General features: G+C 37.6%; 1 protein-coding gene across 3 annotated transcripts in view; it reads left to right on the top strand.

Moving 5' to 3' along the window:
- Window positions 1-21,314, top strand: part of MTR (5-methyltetrahydrofolate-homocysteine methyltransferase) — a 48,456-nt gene that overhangs the window by 9,004 nt on the left and 18,138 nt on the right. For all 3 annotated transcript variants that reach the window (XM_015857899.2, XM_015857901.2, XM_015857898.2), the window contains 18 exons: window positions 467-536; window positions 1,632-1,724; window positions 1,816-1,922; window positions 3,199-3,258; window positions 3,609-3,703; window positions 8,001-8,101; window positions 8,446-8,507; window positions 9,342-9,409; window positions 10,449-10,525; window positions 11,849-11,961; window positions 13,429-13,569; window positions 14,050-14,235; window positions 14,808-14,987; window positions 15,727-15,843; window positions 15,961-16,101; window positions 18,766-18,855; window positions 19,501-19,653; window positions 20,211-20,318. In XM_015857899.2, the coding sequence (XP_015713385.1) occupies window positions 467-536; window positions 1,632-1,724; window positions 1,816-1,922; window positions 3,199-3,258; window positions 3,609-3,703; window positions 8,001-8,101; window positions 8,446-8,507; window positions 9,342-9,409; window positions 10,449-10,525; window positions 11,849-11,961; window positions 13,429-13,569; window positions 14,050-14,235; window positions 14,808-14,987; window positions 15,727-15,843; window positions 15,961-16,101; window positions 18,766-18,855; window positions 19,501-19,653; window positions 20,211-20,318 (1,962 nt within the window). The remainder of the gene's footprint in view (window positions 1-466; window positions 537-1,631; window positions 1,725-1,815; window positions 1,923-3,198; window positions 3,259-3,608; window positions 3,704-8,000; window positions 8,102-8,445; window positions 8,508-9,341; window positions 9,410-10,448; window positions 10,526-11,848; window positions 11,962-13,428; window positions 13,570-14,049; window positions 14,236-14,807; window positions 14,988-15,726; window positions 15,844-15,960; window positions 16,102-18,765; window positions 18,856-19,500; window positions 19,654-20,210; window positions 20,319-21,314) is intronic.

Below are 21,314 nucleotides of genomic sequence, written 5' to 3'. Positions count from 1 at the left end.
AGGATTGTGTTGGTGTTAATGTGGAATTGCTTCCAAGCTTGCATATATCATACCTATTCTGTGTTATATGTTCTGAAAATCAAAGGGATTTGCAAAGGAAAATAGTTGGAAGTATGCTACTTGAATAAAAAGTGAGTTTAAAAGTAGGTTAATTTTATCCTCAAAGTTCTGTTCTTTAGCTTTTGTTGGCTCAGTAGGATTTAATTATTGCCTTACAAAATCAAATGTTCTGATTAGCAGCTGTAGGCTGACACATGTGGGATGAGATCAGCCATGTATCTCTCTTGCTGAGATGTATAAAGCTGTTCCTTTTGAGGCTTTGTAATAGAACTTGTTTGTTTAATGTGTTATAAGCAGTCTTCAGAGTGTATTGCAAGCTTCAGAATGGAAATGTTGTATTTCTTTCAGGGTGTATTATGCTCTATTGAACTCAGGGTTTGTTCGTAATTGTTTGTTATTGTTCTAGGCATATAGATTAAACAAAGTCTCTGCACAAGTGGCCAGAAAAGCAGCAGATGATGTAGCTGCTCAGACAGGTAAACAGTACATCAGTTCTTATTTGTCTGTGGTTTTGACCTACCTTACTACAGTCTCTGAAATGTTACTAGCCAGAGGAGGAACATAGTCTGCAGACATGGGAACTATTCATTTAGTGATAACAGCTGTTTTACATCATAATTCATCCCACAGTGATTTCAGTATGTTTGCAGGATCTGATACTTAATGTGATCTGCATTAAGGCTATCTTGAGCCTGGCTGTTTTAGACTGCAGGCAGCACAAATATGCTAGATCTGCTTTAAGGAAGACAGATTCAGCAGTCTATAAGCTATGTGAGTTTGAAAGGCTCAATTCTTACAGGATTAGGATAGCTGATTATATGTGAATGTGGACTACTTCTGGTGTAAAACTCCTGGTTTGACTCTACCCAGCAGATACTGGAATCTGCTTAATATCTGACCATCACCTGTAAAAGTGCAGTCCTCTATTTTCAGGGCTTCATGTGAGAATATTATGATTATTTTCTACTGCTGTGTTTCAAGGATAAGGAATTTTGTCTTGTATTCTGGCATCAAATTGTATTTCAAACTAATGTGCTGTTGCAGGTGAAAATCTTACTGATATAACTCATCATATGCTGTAAAAATGTAAGATTTGAAATATGCTTTTAAAAAAAAATAAAGGAAACCCAGCACTTTTTAAATTGTATGAACACATGCCAGAACATTCAGATCATGTTATCTAATAAAAAATGGCAGTTCTATGTTGTGCATCTAGGGTAGTTGAGTGAGGCCTCATATGTCAGAGACAAATGATACTTACAAGGAAAAAAAATAGAGCCAATAAATTCTGATTGTCTTTTGCATAGACTTCTTGTAAGTATCTTGTATACAAGTCTTGTATATATGGATTGAACATCTTGGATAAACAACTTTTTCTGTTTTAATTTTTTCTGTTTTAATTTAATTGTGTGCTAACCAAAGACCTGGTTTAAGAACAGTTTGATAGCTTTTGATCCTTGATCCTTTGATTTTTATTTATTTATTTATTCATTTATTTTGCTTTGAGAAGGCTATCATTGTAGAACTAGAGGTTCTGTACTTTATTTTTCTTCTTCTGCATGTTGGTTTAGGAATTAAGAGGTATGTTGCTGGATCAATGGGTCCAACAAACAGGACACTTTCTGTGTCACCATCTGTGGAGAGACCAGATTACAGGAATATAAGTAAGTATTTATAACCATTAAGTTATTTAATTTAGGTGATAGATTGAAACAGGTACCTTCAGGTGAAGTAAACATAATTTCTGTTTTATAGCTTTTGATGAACTGGTTGAAGCCTATACAGAACAAGCCAAAGGACTTTTGGATGGAGGAGTAGATGTCATGTTAGTAGAAACCATATTTGATACAGCCAATGCCAAGGTGAGGCTTGTGGGGGAAAAAAAGATTAATTGGTTATACAAATGTTTAGTGTACTACCTAAGGAAATTCAGTACGGTACTTGAAAGAGCTATCAGTGACTGCTTATTAAAACTGTGACGACTTCAATTGTTAGCTAATGTGTAGAAATGAAGGAAATATTTTTAATGATAAATTAGCCTTTTCCAGAATTTTTCTTTCAGTATGTACTGCTCATGTCTTTCTAGCGGTTTGTGCCAGCTGTTTTCTTATTCCCAAAAGGTGTGCGCTATTGCAAAACATATTGGAATGCATTTGATATTTTTATTTTTCAGTGTAAGCATATCTGCTCCAAGGATACTTGTGATGTACTCTAGAGTGGGAATGTCCAGTGTATCTGACTGTGGGAGTGGAGAAGCTTTCAAGGCAGTCTTGTAAAAATATGTTTGGCGTTTGTTTTTTTTTTTTTAAGGGGACTCTGACGCTGCCTTCAAATTTAAAAAAGAAAAATTGCGTGTAGAGGATTAGAAGGATAAAATAGGAGGGATAAAATATTTCTTAAAATTATTCAGTGCAATAATAGACTTGCTATGGGGCTTAAAACTTGCAATTCTACATAGAAAAGTCAGACTATATAAGCACGTAACATTTCTTCAGGCTTTTGCCATAGGCTGATTAACGTGCAGTGTTATGACTCATCCTTTGTGGATTTGTTCAGTCATCATGGAGTTTTGGCTAGGACAGCATAGTCTTAACACTGTGCTGAAGGACGTTCATATTCACGTGCAACATTCTTAGCCTACGTAGGCGAGCAATTTTCAGTATCTTCGAGGGGTCATGTCAAGTCTTTACTGTTATGATTTGTGAGGGTCAAAATTCTTTGCAAAGTGTATGTCTAGATAGAATCAATGGCAGTGAATGTGTATGAAGAGTAGTACATACAGCTGTGTTTGGGGCAAGGGTTGTGCTGCAGATGGGAGGGAGAAATTTGTGCTGATGTGATTTGGAGTTCAGAAACATCCTGGTCTCATCCTGGTTATCCCATAGTCCTTGTTTTCTACTTGTTAGCTAAGTGTGTGTGAAAATCTAGAAGATGTCAGAAGTAAGGAGAAAACCTCATGAATGTGGTGAGATTACAGGCAATACTGGGGTTGCAACTTGTATAAACAGCTATAGAAAGTAACTAAAAAAATTAATGAAAATAAAAGCTAACCCATATAAACAAAAAATCCCAACAAACTGAACCTCCCTCCCTCCCCCCAAACAACTGTTAATATTTTTGCAACTTACTCTTCTGTAGGCAGCTCTTTTTGCACTCCACAAGTTGTTTGAGGAAGAATATGCTCCTCGACCCATATTTGTAAGTAATTTGTATAGTATTTAATATTTTACATACATGTAGGCTAGATTTGTGAACTAGATGGAGATGGTAGTTCAGTAAACCCTTCTGAAATCCATCTTGGAAAGAAGGCAGTCAGTGTCTTGGAAACATATATTTTTGTGATTGTGAATGGAGAAACTTCAATGTGCAGAGCTCTATCAAATCAGCCTTAGCCATGTTCAACTAATTAAAATAAGTCTAAACCTGCTTTGGTTGTCTCATCACTTTGAGTGGACTATAGGTCCATCTGTTTTGATGTTCAGCATTTCTTCCTTTTAAATTCTTGTTCTTATTGATTTAATTCTTCTCTCTGTTCGTTTGATAATTAGGTTTCTGGAACCATTGTAGATAAGAGTGGACGTACCCTCTCGGGCCAGACAGGAGAGGCATTCGTCATTAGCATTTCACATAGTAAGCCTCTTTGGTAAGGAAATGTATTTTTGCTTAGAATGTGATTCTTCCTTGTTTTAACCCCTTGTTCATAGTAAAATGGGAGTTACACTAAGTGTTATCAGTTTTTATCACACGTATTGCTGTTGTGTTCTGCTATGGATCCCTCAGCAGAAATTATGTTTCCAAAAGAAAACTGAACTCTTTTAAAACATTGCTGTAAATTGGTGTTTTGTGTTTGCAACAAACTGGAAATCAGAAGTAGGTCAAAGCATTTAAAAATAATTGTTCTGGCATCTCTTACTATCTCAGATTGTGCAAGGAGCAAATCCCTGGTGGGCAGGGCATACATCTCCTTAGATGGAAGCAGCGTTAGCTCAAAATGTTTCAGGATGGATTGAAAGACAAAATACTGAGCTTTCATTCCAGTGTTCTTTTTACTGAATTTTCACAAATATACCCGTGAAGTGTTTTTCTTTTGAGCGCTCCTGACTTTACCTCTTAACTCCTGTTCTTATCTATTGAGGCCAAAAGGAAAAAAGCAAGTATGGGATTAAGATTTGTGAAGATAGATACTGTAGCAGATTTTGGTCATTGTACTTTTAATTTGAATACTATTCCCTATTTCCTTATTCTGTGTTTCTGTGCCCTTTTCTACTTTTTCCTTGCTTCCACTTGCCTCTTTATCATATTTTTTTCTTTCAGGTTGGTTCTTCTCACACAAATTTACAAGGGAAATAAATGTATTTTTCCTAAGTTATTTTAACTTAGAATATGTAATTCAGTGTTAGCAATGCATGCTGTGCACATTGTGATGAGCCATTGTTTGTTTTTACAACAAAATTCCAGTGAAAATGTGCAATCTGTCATCTCAGTGATACAACAGCAGAAGACCGCATTCGCAGCTTTACTGACTGCCCTTGAGGCTTCACTTTCCCAGACCAGACGGTGCTCCAGAAGTAACATATGGAGCCTCTTGGAACAGAGTGGTAGTTGACTCTTTTTACTCAGCATCACAGCTTAGTGATATGTATTTGGCAAAAGTCTATCTCAGATAAGATTGCTCATAACTGTCTTCTCTCTGAAGGACAGAGAAGGGCACTGGAGCAGAAATTAAGGATTTGTTAAACTATTTTATAAGAGCTATCTTATATGTCTGAATGCTCAGGGCCTGTTTCTCATTTGTGCAAAGGCTGCTATACAGCACCATGGCAGAAGACTTATAGTTGTGGGAGCAGATTGCATTGAACAGTTCACTTTGCCAGATTGATATAGCGTGTCTTCAGGGTCAAGGAAAAACCTGATCGGGCGTAGTATCCTAGGGATCATGTTCATGTTTGAGGGACCTGTACATGTATTTCTATTTTAGTTTTGTATTTCCTGCTCAGAGAGATTTGTTCAATCACTTTGGTTTGGGGTCCACCTAAAACATGTGTCCTCTGTGTTTAGTTGATAAGATAGCAGCTGAGAAATGCATGAACTATTGTTATAAGTGCTGAAGTATGTCTTGCCAGATGCTTGCTGCAAAGGAAACTCGGGTGTGGAATGAGTTTCCTTAGTGTTGTTTCTACTGTGTTACTGTTAAGTTATATCCTGACTGCAGGGCTCTCATGTGGTGCTTGTTCTGGTCCCAGGAGCACTCTGCAGTCTTAGCTTTCACAGCATCTGATGTATCTCTTACGTGAATAAATGAGCAATGGTTCAGGATGAGGTTGTGGTGGTTATTACATCTTTCAGCAGCACTGTAAACATCTTTCAAGTTTTGCAGTGCTTGTAGGATGGTTTCTAGATACCAGGATCACAGTGAGAAAGATCTCTTATGTACACTCTTATGTACTTTCTGAAATATCATTTTTAATATCAATATAGACATTTTGAGTAAGAACTGCATTTTTGTATTGGTCCTGAATGAAGGAACACTTGTTTGTACCTCATATGTTGGTAGAATTGTGAGAGCTTTAGTCATGCAAAAAGACCGCAGCAGAAGCTGTAGTACTGTCTGCATCACTAAGATGTAGGATAATGTACTGAGCAGATTCAGTTGCCTAAACTTAGTGCTGCTCTGGGGTGTCTTGGTGGATGCACTCAGTGTCTTCTGAAGTTGGCATAATTTAAGTATAATTTCTAAACAGAATTATTGAGTTAGTGACTTGAAGCAGTTCTTGCTCTTTCAACTATTTTTTTATTTATTTCTTAGTACAAGGCTCTTTTTCAGTCTGTCATTCTCATTACACATGTTCTCTTCTGCATCTAGAAAATAGTTCTTATGTTGCTGCAATTTGAACTGAACTTGTTAAGGGATTTTAAAAACAAGAAGGGATTCTACAGGTACATAGGTCAGAAGAGACAGGCCAAAGAGAGCATACCTCCTCTGCTAAATGAGAAAGGAGAGCTGACTGTAACAGATATGGAGAAGGCTGAGGCACTCAATGAGTTATTTACCTCAATCTTCACTGGCAGCCAGGAATCTCACATTCCTGAACTTCTTGGTGGGAAGTATGGGAGCAAACGCCTCTCCACTGTAAGGCTGGTGACCAACTCATGAGACTGGATTTGTGCAATTCCATTGGGCTGGATGATATGCATCTCAGGGTCCTAAGGGAGCTGGCTGATGTGGTTGCCAGGCTGCTCTCCATCATGTTTGAAAAGTCCCAGGAGACTGAAAAAAGGGAAACATCACTCCCATTTACTGGAAGGGGAGGAAGGAGGACCTGGGGAACTACAAGCTGGTGAGCCTCACCTCTGTGCCTAGGGAGGTCCTGGAACAGACCCTCCTGGAAAACATGTTAAGACATGAGAAGCAAGCAGGTGATCCAAGACAGCCAGCATGGCTTCGCTGGGTCATGCCTGGCCAATCTGGTGGCCTTCTATGGTGGAGTGATAGCACTGGTGGACAAATGGAAGACAACTCAGGTCATCTACCTGGACTTCTACAAAGCCTTTAACATGGTCCCCCACCACATCCTTACCTCTAAATTGTAGAATTTGAAGGGTGTGTTATTTGATGGAAAAGGAATGGATTGAAAAGTTTCAGTCAGGGGGCTGTGGTCAGTGGCTCTGCATCTAGGTGGAGGCCTGTAATGAGCAGTGTCCCCCACGGGTCTGTCTTGGGACCAGTACTCTTTAACATCTTTATCAATGACATAGATGGTGGGATTGAGCGTGCTCTCAGCAAGTTTGATGATAACACCAAGCTGAACAGTGCAGTTGATAAAGTAGAAGGAAGAGATGACATCGAGAGGGATGTCGATAAACTCAAAAGCTGGGCTCTTGTGAACATAATGAGGTTCAACAAAGCAAAGTGCAAGGTTTTGCACCTGGGTCAAGGTAGTCCCAGATATGTATACAGGCTGGGAGAAGAACTCCTTGAGAGTAGCCCTGCTGAATAGAACTTAGGGGTCCTGGTATGTGAAAAATTAGACATAAGCCAGCAGCATGCACTTGCAGCCCAGGAGGCCACTGGTACACTGAATTCCATCAGTAGAGGAGTTGATAGTCTCTCTCTACTCTGCCCTTGTGAGGCCTCAGCTGAAGTATTGCATCTAAGTCTGTGGCCCCTGACACAGAAAAAGTCCACACAAAAGCTTTTGAAGAGGGTTCAGAGGAGGGTAGCAAAGACAGGGGTGAATTGCCTCTCTTCTGAAGACAGTCTGAAAGAACTGGACTTGTTCAGCCTGGAAAAGAGAAAGCTGAAGGGAGACCTCATCATGGCCTTCCAGTATTTAAAGGGAGTTTATACACATGACAGAAAACAACTTTTTACACAGGTAGATACTGACAGGACAAGGCAGAATGGTTTTAAACTAAAAGAGGGGAGCTTTAGATTAGAAGTTGGGGGAAGTTTATTACTGAGAGAGTGGTGAGGTGATGGAGCAGGTTACTCAGAAAGGTTGTGGATGCGTAGTGCCTGGAGAAACATGTTTAAGGCCAGGTTGGATGGGCCCTGGGCAATCTGATATAGTATTTGATCTAGCAGTTGGAACTCAATCCTTGAAGTCCCTTCCATCCCAAGCCTTCTATCATCCTATGCAGTTGCTTTCAGGATGTTGTCTCTTTACTCCTTGATTGTGAAACAAAATTTTGTTTTACTGTTCCCAGTTCAATTCAGACTTGTCTCCTTCCCCTTTGCCCTTTTCTTCTATATGATGGTTCTACTTTTGCACAGGTTTGTTTTGTAGATGGTGGTTAGAGAAAGGGGAGATCAGACTGGTTTTCTTGAAGATGACTGTGCGAGTTAGTTGTTCCACTACTAACACTTGTTTATCTTGTGTGTAATTTTATGTGATGTTTTAATCTGAAAAAAAATATATATATTAAATTCTGTCTTTCAGCATTGGCTTAAATTGTGCTTTAGGAGCAGTTGAAATGAGACCATTCATTGAAACAATTGGGAAATGCACAACAGCCTACGTCATCTGTTACCCCAATGCAGGTTTGTTGTGGGGGTACATGCTGCTATACTTACAGGGGGAAGAAACATAACAATTGCATCTCATTAGATATAAGAGTTGAACTACCTTGAAAAGATTACTGTTCCTGCCATTAAGAAGAGTTTTAAGCAGTTTATAGAATTGTTAAATAGCTATTGTGAGTTTTGTGACTGTGTGTGACAGAATCTAGAATGCTCTCTTGTGTAATCAGAGTAATGACTCCAAGTCTAATGAGGAATTGTAGTCTTCATGTAAGTGTAGCTTCTTTAAGTGTGTCTTTAATGGAATGTAATTGTGTTCTTGTGGGTTTTAACGAGTTGTAATGCAAAGAAAATTATTTTTCAAGGTCTTCCCAATACTTTTGGTGGTTATGATGAAACTCCAGAAGTGACTGCAAAGCACATAAAGGTATACAGCATTTGTTATGAAAGGGTCATAATTGATGTACTTGTAGACAACAGTTATTTGCCTATATTGGAAGCATATTTGTTACAGTACTGTTTCTTTTCCTCATTTGGTCCTATATGTCATTTTGATTATTTATAGACAGTCAACCGAATGATAGTGCATTTGAGATACCTGGTTAGGACAAATTACTTAAGAACTAAGGCTACTTGAGTAACCTTCTTGGAGCTTTATCTGTGGGTGCTACTCATTTGTGTGTCTACATAGTTACTTTCCTGTTTTGGATTCATTCAAAAAGCCGAGCAGTTCTTATGAATTTGGTGAACTTTTACATTTGCTTGGGTAGAACATCTGATGCTGGAGGTGTTCCAGTGCAAGGTGTCTTTTCAAGTGCTACTTGCTAACTGCAAGACAGAACTGTGTGGCTGGTGATGCAAAAAACACAGTATCTACTGCATGTTAATTCCCTTTTATGCTATATTATGTGTGGCCTTTGATATTCATATAAGTTTTTATCTGGGGCTTCAGTATGAAATAAACCAATTTCAGATTTAGTTTCTGAAAATTAAGTGTTGGAATTTCTGGCTAGCCATGGTTGTCCACATTTCAGAATAAATACTGAAGAGCAGAAATAGTGTTTGTTTCTTCAACTATGTTTTTTTTTTTTTTTTCTTGTGATCCCCAGAATTGCTTAACATTTGAGGGGGAGAAAAAAAGTATGTATCTGTTTATGTTTGTGTGTGCATATATGTATAAATATATATATATAAGTATGTATTCTTATAAGATGCCTGTATTAACTTAAAACTAATTTCTCTGTTTCCCTCCCTTTTGCAGAATTTTGCATTGGATGGTTTGGTCAACATAGTCGGAGGTTGCTGTGGTACTACACCAGCACATATCAGGTATCTAATGAGCTATCACTTAAGGTACACTGGCTTTCACAGTAATGTGTCTCTTGAAGAATAAGTAGAGACATGGTTCAAACAAGGATTGTATCTGTGCTGTTTTGTTGTCTAAAATTCTTGTTCTGTAATTATTCTTTCTTGTTTACCATTTGAATGAATAGACTTCCTATGTTTTCTTCATTACTCTGTGTGTTCTTCCTCTTTCTGGCACTCTTACTCGTAATAAAACTTAAGGTTTCCTTTGGTGGTTGAAATGTGCTGGGGGAACGTATGAACAAGAGATCTGGGAATGTTTTTTGTCTGTGTATGTTAATCATCTGCACTCCTACATTGTTAGTTTTCTGTTGGGAAATTGTTCAGAAAGCAGAAAGTTTTTATGAACTTGGAATTTGTAATATGAATGTTGAATAACAGCCCTGTTGATTGTCCTGGCCCTTCAGAAAGAGTGTTTCTCATCTTCCCTACTACAAGTAGGTCAGTGGAAAAATTTCTTTTTCACCTAGGCTTAAAAGAGAGGGGGCTCTTATGGCTTATTTTTACTCCGATAACAAACTGAGAGGCGTGTAGAGGACAGCGTGTGTCACTTCTTCCTGGAGCAAAAGGAAAGATGATAACTCATGATCATCATGAGTCATTCTATCAACCAAGGAAAAAAATAATCTCAGCTAAGAACAATGTTTATCACTTTTTTGTTGTTTGTTTTGTTTTGTTTTCCTCAGCAATTGTGTGGATTGGTAAATCAGGAGTACAGTAAGTTAGTGTGATTGAAGTGAGGGCTGGGGCTAATACCATAAACTTTCCCATTGGAATTATATCTTGCATTTTGTATTTGATGGATCTTCTATTTGCAGGGAACCTACACAAATGAGGTAATAGGATCTTGTAGTAGTATGTTTTTGACTTTGACTGCCCAAAATGAAGTGTGCTAACTAGTCTTATCTGCAACAAGGCTAATATATGTTTAGTATATTATGTTTGAGTATTGGTCAGTGTTCAGTTTTAATCATAACTTTACTTTCCTCTTTCTTTAACACAGGAAAATTGCTGAAGCTGTGAAATTATGTAAGCCTCGTGTTCCACCTTCTCTCTGTCAAGGATATATGCTGCTGTCAGGTAAAACACAGTGTAGCAGTTTGAGCTTTATAGCTCATGCAGCCTTACTTATTCATTGTTTTCTGCTGATCAGAATGGTACCATGAGGTTCTGTTTCTACCCAAATCCAGCAAGCTTATAATATACAAGTCTATCTAAATCTTACTTATTGTGTTTAGTATAATATAATCAAACCAACATATTTTGCTTAGAAAATCTCAAATATATTGTAGTGGTGAGTATCTTTAACTCTCCTTCACTGCAAGCTAAAGGTAAGCTGAGAGAAATCAGGTAGTCTGACTGCGGTTGGTGGCGGAATTGGGAAGATATCCTTTTTCACCTACTGTGAGGCAGCTGCCCTTTGTTGCCTCAGGTATGAATGCACTTGTACTGGGATAGTGTTGCAGTAACTCAGATCTGGAACATCTTCTGTTTTAGCTAAATCTGAGTAAATATATTAATAGGCTAGGACTTCCTTTAAAGTCTTCCGTTTAAACAGTTCCCTCCATGTAGGTAAATCACTTTGGCATAAATTAAATCATGATTAGTGGCTCATGATTTCATCCAGTAACCTACGCTGTTCTGCCATAAAGCTTGCTTGTCTCTGAGTTACCTGCTACCCAAAGTTCCTCATTGGCCGATTTATCTGAACTTAGGATTCTGGATAAGAGATGTCCTTATTTCTCTGGCAGTTCAGTGGGCTCTTTCTCTGGTCATGTTAGTCATGAGATAATGTAGTTAGAAATTTAGACAAAATATGTGTGAATCTGCATGTGCACAGAAGCCCAGAGAATCATTGCTTTGTGTTGTTTGTATTGGGCAGATTATAATCATAGAATTGTGAGTTGGAAGGGACCTTTAAAGACGAGCTAGCCCAACTCCTGCTACAAACAAGAACACCTACAGCTAGATCATGGCACTCAGAGCCCCGTCCAGCCTGATTTTGGATGTCTCTAGGGACAGGGCATCCACTGCGTTTCTGGGCAACTGGTTCCAGTGCCTCACCACTCTTATTGTATTAAACGTCTTCCTTACATCCAATCCAAATCTCCCCTGTTCTGGTTTGAAACCATTTTCCCTTGTCCTTCTATGTTTTGTTGATTGGATGAATCATTGAGGAAGAACAGAAACATTCAGTGTTTGCTGGAAGTTACTTTGTTGTATCACATTGTCAGTTGCTTAGTAGACCTGTGCATGCCCTGGTGTGCTGAAAAATCACTGTTACTTTAATAGTAGTAGAAATAGTAATAAAAGCTTCTGATTTGCAGCATAAAAAAAATTACTGTTTTTCTTGAAGTGTTTTCTTTTATATTTCTACAAATATGTTCAAAAAATCTTTTCAAGGTTTGGAGCCATTCAGGATTGGGCCATACACCAACTTTGTTAATATTGGTGAACGCTGCAATGTTGCGGGATCACGGAAGTTTGCTAAACTCATCATGGCAGGCAACTATGAAGTATAAATTTTAACAATAATTTTAATAGATGATGTTATCAATTTATTTATCTTTCTTCATTGTTCCATTGTATTGTGTTATTAGTAGTTTGTTTTGCTGGCAAAAAATGCCGTTCTACAAAAGTAAGAAAACAAGGAGGATATATTTCCTTACTATCCTTTGTTTCTGTGCTTCCTGGCTCTTAATTAATTGTGCAAGAACAATCTTACAAGCTTTTTGTTTGTTTTGACAAGTGTTACAGAAAACATGACTTTACATTTGGAATTAAATTACACAGTGGGCTGTGGTTGTAATGCCTCTTTCTTCCAACCTGTGCAGCATGTCTGATTTGGGATAATTTGTAGTACTGTGCAGCCATGTTTATTTCCATCTCATCTCTGGACTTGGTCTGCATTTTGTCTGCAACTGATCTGTATATACTCTGATTGCTTGCTCCAGCATGCTAAATTAGAGTTGTTACAGAAAAAAGGTGTTTAGACAGTGATTGGTAACTTGAAACAGCATAAGGGCAGGAATGTAAAAGACTGGAGGGCTTATTCTTAAGTGTGTCAGTTGTTACTGTAACATTCAAACAAGCAGTAGAGTCATATTTCTTGGAAGCTGAGATTCTGCCCTGAAGTATGCTCTGCTATTTGTGCAGTCAAAACTAAAGCCTTAGTTTGCTCATTAGAACGTCTGACTCTTAAGCTCTTACAAGTCATGAGGCAGGTTTGACCTATTTAATACAGAAAGCTTCAAACACAGGTTCTTAGGGTCCGTGAACAGCTGTAAAACTGTTTTTTTGGGTTTTTTTTCTTCTTTCTTTCTTTCTTTATTTATTTATTTTTCTTGCCTGTTACAGAGTGACAAAAAAAGAGAAGAGGCGAGCAGACAGGTCCTGGATAGCTGGTCTGAAGGGAAAGCTTTAGTTTCTTAATACTTGGTGATTATTCTGCAGATGGAAAAAGTGCCAAATAACCTCCAAAAATAAACTACTCTGTGTTATAAAAGAGTGTAGCTTGTGATGCCAGACCCTTATTTGATACCATCACAGAGACTGTTTTCCTGTAATCATGTGCAATCAGAAGTCCTTGTTACCATGCAAATCTTAGCTCTTTTAATTACGTGTATGACCAGCTGTCCAAAATCAATGTCACATTAAATTTATGTTGTCATGTTTTTGTGAACAAAGTAGGTATCAGTTGTGCCATGCTAGCAACTTTTGTTACGTTGCTGTAGGTAATAAACTACTTATTATTTTTTGGACTGTACTATAAACTCCTATATATATATATATATATATATCCTATATATATCCTATATATCCTATATATCCTATATATATCCTATATATGTGTGTGTGTGTGTATATATAAATTTTGATAATTTGTAGATCTATGCATTTGTTTTGGAGAAGTGAAATGTGATGGTGAGAATGAGCAGGTTGTATTTTGCTGACTGTTTTTTGGTTTTGAATCTTTTCCTTAGGAAGCCTTGACTGTAGCCAAATCCCAAGTTGAGATGGGAGCCCAGATTCTTGACATCAATATGGATGATGGGATGCTGGATGGACCTTCTGCAATGACTAGATTTTGTAACTTGATTTCTTCAGAACCTGATATTGCAAAGGTTGTAATGGAGTCGCTCCAAAGCACAGTAGAGATCGTTTTATTGATCGGGAAATTGCCTTTCAGAAAATTTTGATTTATTGACCAATTTAGATGCTTAACAAGAAGATGTAGATGTTACCTGAAGACAGAAAAGCATTATGGTGGGAAGGCATCTGAAGGGAATATAGATTTTAACAGTCTGTATCTGACTTCAGCTAAGTATATGCCATTTTTTTTAACTGGTTAGAGAAACTTAGCGTAGGTTGCTCTTGAAGCAGTTATGAATATAAGGGAATTGTCATAGAAATTCTTGAGTTAAACTTGCTCTGGGTTTTGTGTTTAAAACAAAGAGTATCTACAAACACCATCTGCAAATTTGTTATTCATAAATGCTGGCATATGTGCATGCATTTTTATGTCCACATAAAGCAGTCAACTTATGAAACACGTAACTCTTAACTTGTATGTATCCCATTGTTCAGCTTTGTGTTCTTTACAGGTGCCACTATGCATTGATTCCTCAAACTTTTCAGTGATTGAAGCAGGCTTGAAATGCTGCCAAGGAAAATGCATTGTGAACAGCATCAGTCTGAAGGAAGGTGAAGCAGACTTTCTGGAGAAAGCAAGGAAAATTAAATTGTATGGAGCAGCTGTGGTTGTCATGGCTTTTGATGAAGTGGGTCAGGTGAGTGTTACAGGAAGGCATTTTTTTCTGTGCATGTTTTCCTTACTCCTTTGCAAGACAAGGTCGTTTTGTTTCATTGCACACATGATATGAAGATGTTTGTATGTAGTCTTAGCAAGTGTTTCTTTTACTGGTTGCATGTTTGAGGAATTTCAAGTTCTGCTTCAAAGGTAGTTCTGCTAGCACAGATAGATTTGTCTCTTGCTATTCCATCATGCTTCCTTTCAGATAATATTTCTTTTAGTACAAAAACTGAGTTTTGAATCTGAATAGAATCTCTGGATTCATTTAGTTATTTCAAAAAACGCGTATTAAATTTCACATCTGATGGTGAAATGGGAGAAAAATTATTTTTAGTGAATTGAATCAAAACTCTAAATGAAGACGAGCTGTTAGTGGTGTTTTTAGTAATAAATAAGTAAATATACTTTTGTGTATTTGTTTCCTAATGTTTAGGAAGTTGAGATTGGGATTACATATTATTGAGCCAGTTTAGTTATAAATGATTCCTGGCAGGCTTTATATTTTGTGCTGTGTGTCATTTTCACATCAGAATTCTTTTTCTTCACTAGGCAACAGAAACAGAAACCAAGATTGCAATCTGCTCCAGAGCATACCACCTTCTTGTGGAAAAAGTACACTTCAATCCAAATGATATAATATTTGACCCTAATATTTTGACCATAGGGACCGGAATGGAAGAACATAACCTGTATGCCATTAATTTTATCAATGCTACTAAAACCATAAAAGTGAGTTTTAAGTTTATTTTAACTCGAAGTATTTTATTGGGGTTATTTAAAAAGAAAACAAACAAAGACTACCACCACCAACAAATCATCACTGTGAATAACAGCCATTTTAAATTTCCAAGGAGACTGTTCCCCTGGAGCGGAGCAGAAGTAATAATGACATTCAGTGTTCTAGCCAAAAGGATTTCTTTGGAGGTTTGCAAAAGTTGTCCTTTTAACATAATTTCAGTTACTGTGTATGAGTTTGTGCCATTATCTGACCTTTTACTTAACTAAAATTTGTCTAAGAAAAAACAGCAATGAAGAATATTGCCTGAATACAGCTATGAAGCCAACTGGATGAGTCTGGAGATGCTTTGTCAGTAGCAGTCTAGGGTTTGAACACCTCCACAGGATATTTTATCACCCCCCTGTTTCAAGAGGAGAGGCCTGTCAGGTTAATGGGAGTAGTTCTGCAAGGGGGACATCTGGAATGCTGCTGAGGGACAGCCTGTGTATTTAGAATAGTACCAATGAGAATGATGGTAGTTATTTACACGTAGCTGGAGTTGATCTTTCTTTTTTGTTTGTAGCTTTCCTACAAATATGTTAACTGCTTTTCATGACTTTGAATAACTAGACGGACAGGGAAGAGGGTGCACAGCCAGTGCACTGTCACTGAAGTGCCCAGCTTTTTTATGGACTGAATGCTTCCTTCTTGGAATACTTTTTTCTAAAAAGCTGTATGCATTTCCCACAGGAAACACTACCAGGTGTCAGAATAAGTGGGGGTCTTTCCAATCTGTCTTTCTCCTTTCGAGGAATGGATGCCATTCGAGAAGCGATGCATGGGGTGTTCCTATACCATGCAATTCGGGTATGATGCGTTGTTTTCTATATGTTTGTGTTTGGCAAATGCAATGCTGTATCTGACAGCTCTGTTTGGGGGAATTCCTGTATGGTAGTGGGTTTTTTGTTTGTTTTGTTTTTTTAGTATGGCATGGATATGGGGATTGTGAATGCTGGGAGTCTGCCAGTGTATGATGACATCCACAAGGAACTGCTACAGCTATGTGAGAATCTAATCTGGAACAAAGATCCTGATGCGACAGAGAAGCTTCTACGTTATGCTCAGGTAACTTCAAATTTGAAATTTAGGATAGTTGTTAGCTTAACACCTGGGCTTTAATGCTGGTGATAGGTAGGTGAGCCTCTGAAATGCATGTCTGTCAATCTAAAGGTGAGTATTAGAAGTTCTTGATGATGCTACAAGCAGTTGAGTTGTTAGTATAGAATAAAATGTGAACTCTGTAACAGATTGAGCCCATCCAGTTTCACAGTTGCCTTAAAAGATCCAAGAAAATAAAACTGGGAATGGCCAACCCCCAGCCAAATCAAATTGTGGAGCTGGAGCATAAATGGAAAGCATGGTGTGAGAGGCAGAGACTAACTCTCTAGTATGCTCAGAGTATATATAAAAGGTGAAGGTTCTGGCTTCCTGTTCAAGTAACTCATGTCAGTGAGGATCAGCTGTTAGGTGTTTTTGTGATCCTGTCATGGTAGTGTTAGTAAAAGACACAAATTAATCACTTGAAGATTTCCAGTTTATGGGCCATAGGATAACTGCTGAAATCCTGCTCTGAATAGAACCTACAGCAAAAATCTCTCTGAGTTAGTTGGCTCTTAAGTGCGCAAGTGTCTGCTTCATTTCCTGGTAGTATCACTTCTGTGCATGGCTTCATTTGACACAAAATAGTATTTACTAGTCAGAAAGTGCTGATATTATTTTTATTTCCAATTACTGTAGTTTATTCTGCATAAAGAACGTAGAATATGCAGTTCTATTTCAAGTATCATACCTCTAATAGAGCGCCAGTGAAGTTTTCTCCGTTCCTTTGGGTAACAGTAATGTACCTAATCAGCTTCTTGAATGCTAGGCCTTCAGGGAGAATGAGGAACTTAATCCTTGCAAATTTAGGTTATCAGTTTTCATCTGAAGTTTGAGATGAATTTTTTTTCCATAAAGTGTGTAGCTGTAAGCGTTTTCAAACAGAAATGTCTCATTTGTGGCTATTACAGCAGTTATGCTGCCAAACTTTTTTATTTTATTTTATTAAATGTTTGCCATGCAGTGTAATCATGTTTTTAATGATCTGCATGTATTTTCGGCCACTGTAGTCTAGTCTGTGCATGCCCACACTACATTTCTGAGGGTTTTGTTTAAGTTGAAATGGTTCCCTTGCTGAAATGCCTGTCTTGAGGTTCAGGAGTGGTTTGTACACTTTCATAGAATAACAGAAAGGCAGGAGTGGAAAGGAGCCTCTGGAGGTCATCCAGTTCAATGCCTCTGCTCTGAGCGGAGTCAGCAAGAGCAGATTGGTCAGTGTTGTGTCTAGCTGGATGTTTAATATATCTAAATATCTACGGTTGTGTACTCTACCACCTCACAGGTGAACATGTTCCTTCTTTCATTAGGAAACACTTCTTTACAGAAAGGGTGGTTAAACGCTGGAATAGGCTGCTTAGAGAGGTGGTTGAGTCACTGTCCCTGTATGTGTTTAAGAGCCGTTTGGATGTGGTGCTCAGGGATATGATTTAGCAGAGGGTTGTTAGAGTTAGGGTACTATAGTTAGGCGGTGGTTGGACTTGATGATCTTTGAGGTCTTTTCCAACCTGAGTAATTCTATGATCTGATATTCTGATTTCTGTTTTTAGGAATGAGATCTTATTTCCATTTTTTTCCTAATGGGTTTATCTTTAAAAAGTTGCTAATGAGCGCTCAAAGGTATAGGAGTTAATTGGGACCATAAGACTTCAGATGGGTACTTGTGAGCTTCTTTGCGTTTTGGCCTTTCCTTTGCATTCATAGTAAAGAGGAAGGGAGATGGGGAATGTGGGGCAAAGCAAGTACATGAGGTTTGGAGCCCACCCATATATGTGCANTTTATTAAATGTTTGCCATGCAGTGTAATCATGTTTTTAATGATCTGCATGTATTTTTGGCCACTGTAGTCTAGTCTGTGCATGCCCACACTACATTTCTGAGGGTTTTGTTTAAGTTGAAATGGTTCCCTTGCTGAAATGCCTGTCTTGAGGTTCAGGAGTGGATTGTACACTTTCATAGAATAACAGAAGGGCAGGAGTGGAAAGGAGCCTCTGGAGGTCATCCAGTTCAATGCCCCTGCTCAGAGTGGAGTCAGCAAGAGCAGATTGGTCAGTGATGTGTCTATTTGGATGTTTAATATACCTAAATATCTACAGTTGTGTACTCTACCACCTCACAGGTGAACATATAATAATAATATTAATAAAAATAAATATTAATAAAATATTAATAAAACTAATAATAATAAATATTATAATAATAACAATAATATAAACTATAACAGTAGGAACTGAATTGTGCCAAACTTATTAGTATTTTAAAATGAAGTATCATGTGTGGGCCAGAAATCAATTTAAATGATATTCCCTGAATTAAAACCCTCAGGATTAATAATTTCATCATTTTCAGAAAGGTGGAAGTTATTAGAACTCTTCCCTTTCCACTCCTTCATCTCCACCTGTTTACATCTTCACTGAGGTCTGTACTCTCTGGGATATAAATGTATTTTGTGTTTACAATACATCAAATGTGTTTGCAGTGTGATTTGCACGTATATATGAACAAGAAACACTTAAGAATAACCTGAAATTATTTTGTGGGTCAGTACTTAGTTATCTCCATTTCTTTAAAAGTGAAATCCGTAGTTGTAGTTTTTGTGCTGATAAGCTCCTGTGGAAGTCTTTTTCTCTTCAGAATCATGCTCAAGGAGGAAAAAAAGTGACGCAGACTGATGAATGGCGAAACAGCACTGTGGAGGAAAGACTGGAATATGCGCTTGTAAAGGTGAATATGTGCAGAAGGTTGTCCTACCCACGCAAATGGTCCATGGCTTTTAGAGTTCTGTAATTTTAGTTCCTGATCTATAAGGACCACTCTTGTCTTAAAAATTCCTCAGCTGCTGTTGCTTTAAAAATCGTTAAGAATAAATACCAATTAAATAAAGTAATTAACAAAGAATTAGTGTGACTTTTTTTAAACTTAACAACTTGAAGTCTGTGACCTTCAAATTCTTGCTCTGCTGGTGCTAGAATATGTTTTGGGTGGTTTGAGGTTGTTTTTTTTGGTTGGTTGTTTCTGGTAGAGCTTTTCTGTGTGTGCTTTAACAAAACTGCACTGAATGGCACTTGTGCTGAGTAAGCTTTTCATGTAAATGTGTGGTTCTGTTATGATATGGTTAAATAAAACAAGCGCACTAATACTGGACACAATTACTTGGAATAACTTTGTTCCTCAGAACTGTAGTGTTTTGCTTAATGAGAAATCGTATTGTAGTTACACATTTGAGTTATTCTTAAAGTCTAGAAATACCTAAGGTTATCTTTTGTATGTATGTTTTTCATTTATTTATTTATTTATTTTGCGAGAAGGCAGCTAAATATAAGTTGGTTTTTTTTTAGAAAGATAAAAGCTTTTCGTTTTCTTACTCAGGGCATAGAGAAGTATGTCACTGCAGATACAGAAGAAGCAAGATTAAATCAGGAAAAATATCCTAGACCTCTAAATATAATTGAAGGCCCTTTGATGAATGGCATGAAAATTGTTGGTGATCTTTTTGGTGCTGGGAAGATGTTTCTGCCTCAGGTAAATAAAATGTTATTTAATGTGTTTTCAAATTTGGCAATAACTGATGTAAATTGTAGCCAAAACATGCTATGCTGTTTCTTTTTTCAGACATAGGGTTAGAATTGTGAAAAATACAGATACTGCCAGGAAGTGGCCCTGTTTCTTTTGTACTTTGAAACTTGATTTATTTTTTTTTTTTAATAGTTTTGTGTAGTTCTTCCCTTTCTCTCCTGAGGCTTTTTGCTTTATTTAGAATGTAGTCTTAAATCTGGCCCATGATAAAGAGCTAAAGGGTAAAAAAGATCCAAGTCAAAAAATCATTTGATTACAAGCAGGCTGCCACACTTAGTACCTAAATCTGGGCCTGTTTGTAGCTTCTCATTCTGTTGCAAGTGATCAAAACAATTACACAGCCAACAGCCTATTACCAAACAATGCTCTGCCAAGGTAGAATCTTGGTTTGGAAAAAAGTTTTGTTGTCCAAATGAATTTTTGGGCATTCCCGTATTTTTATCTTCATTATTATTTTTTCTCCCCTCTTTTCTTTTTTTTTTTCCTTCCATTTATTTATGCAGGTGATAAAGTCTGCTCGAGTTATGAAGAAAGCAGTTGGCCACCTTATTCCTTTTATGGAAAAAGAAAGAGAAGAAAGGAGAGCCAAACAAGGCACCTCAGAGGAAGAGGCAAGGCGCAGTCCTTTGTTCAGTAACTCTTTCATAGTATGCCATGTTAAAAACTGAAAATATTTTATTTAACGACATTTACTCAGTTTTTATGCTGAAGAGCTGATCCAACCATATAGAAACTGACAATCTTGGCTGAATTTGAAGTTGGTCTGAAGTGCATGAAGTGCAGGTTTTCTGAAGTTCTACTCGGTACATGCCTAACCTGTTGTGAGGGTGTACTGGAGGATGCCACAAGTTTTTATAGGCCTTTAATTCTGTTGTTACTTTTTGTATTTTGTAGACACTTAATTCTAGTGTTATTTATATCTTCTATTTTTAGCATTGATGGTGGCAGATTTTTCCAATGGCTTCTACTGCTCATGCTCATGTTTCCCTTTACTCAGAACTTCCCTCTGACCATTATCTCAGATAAACTGACCAAATTGCATACTCTTCCCCCTGCTTTTTCTATTTTTTTTTTTTTAAGATACAGCATAAGACCTTTTGTTATGATAGAACAGTATGCTTGTTGTACGTGTAGCTATGACCAGGCTGTAGGTGACAAGTTCTTTATGTTAGTTGTCTTTTCACGTGATCGTTGCTCCCACCTTCTGAAGGCTACTTGTAGTATAACGTAGTGAATATACAAAGTAATAATATGGAAGCAGAAATACTCAAATGACACAAGTATATGATAGGTAATAACTGAGTTAGGTAGTAAGTTCCCATAGAAAGGATTGTGGTTATTACAAATAGCAGGTAAGTCAACAGTGTCGTATGACCGGGAAACAAAACAAACCAAACAAACAAAGAGTAGAATGTACAGAATTTTCTGCTCTACTCAGCCCACTGATAGGACAAGGAGGACAGCACCAAGTTTTCAAGGTGGTACTCAAGGAAAATATGTTGACCAGTAAAAGCCTCTCAAAAGAGACCAAAGAGAAGAGGTCCAGAAGTGCAGACAATGCACTTTCTTCAGTGAAAGTTTGGGAGGCACTGACTTGTATATGAAGT

This window comes from Coturnix japonica, chromosome 3 (genome assembly GCF_001577835.2).
Source record: "Coturnix japonica isolate 7356 chromosome 3, Coturnix japonica 2.1, whole genome shotgun sequence".
NCBI classification, from domain to species: domain Eukaryota; kingdom Metazoa; phylum Chordata; class Aves; order Galliformes; family Phasianidae; genus Coturnix; species Coturnix japonica.
The sequence above is the reverse complement of the archived record's forward strand: the minus strand, read 5'-3'. Positions and strand labels throughout refer to the sequence as shown.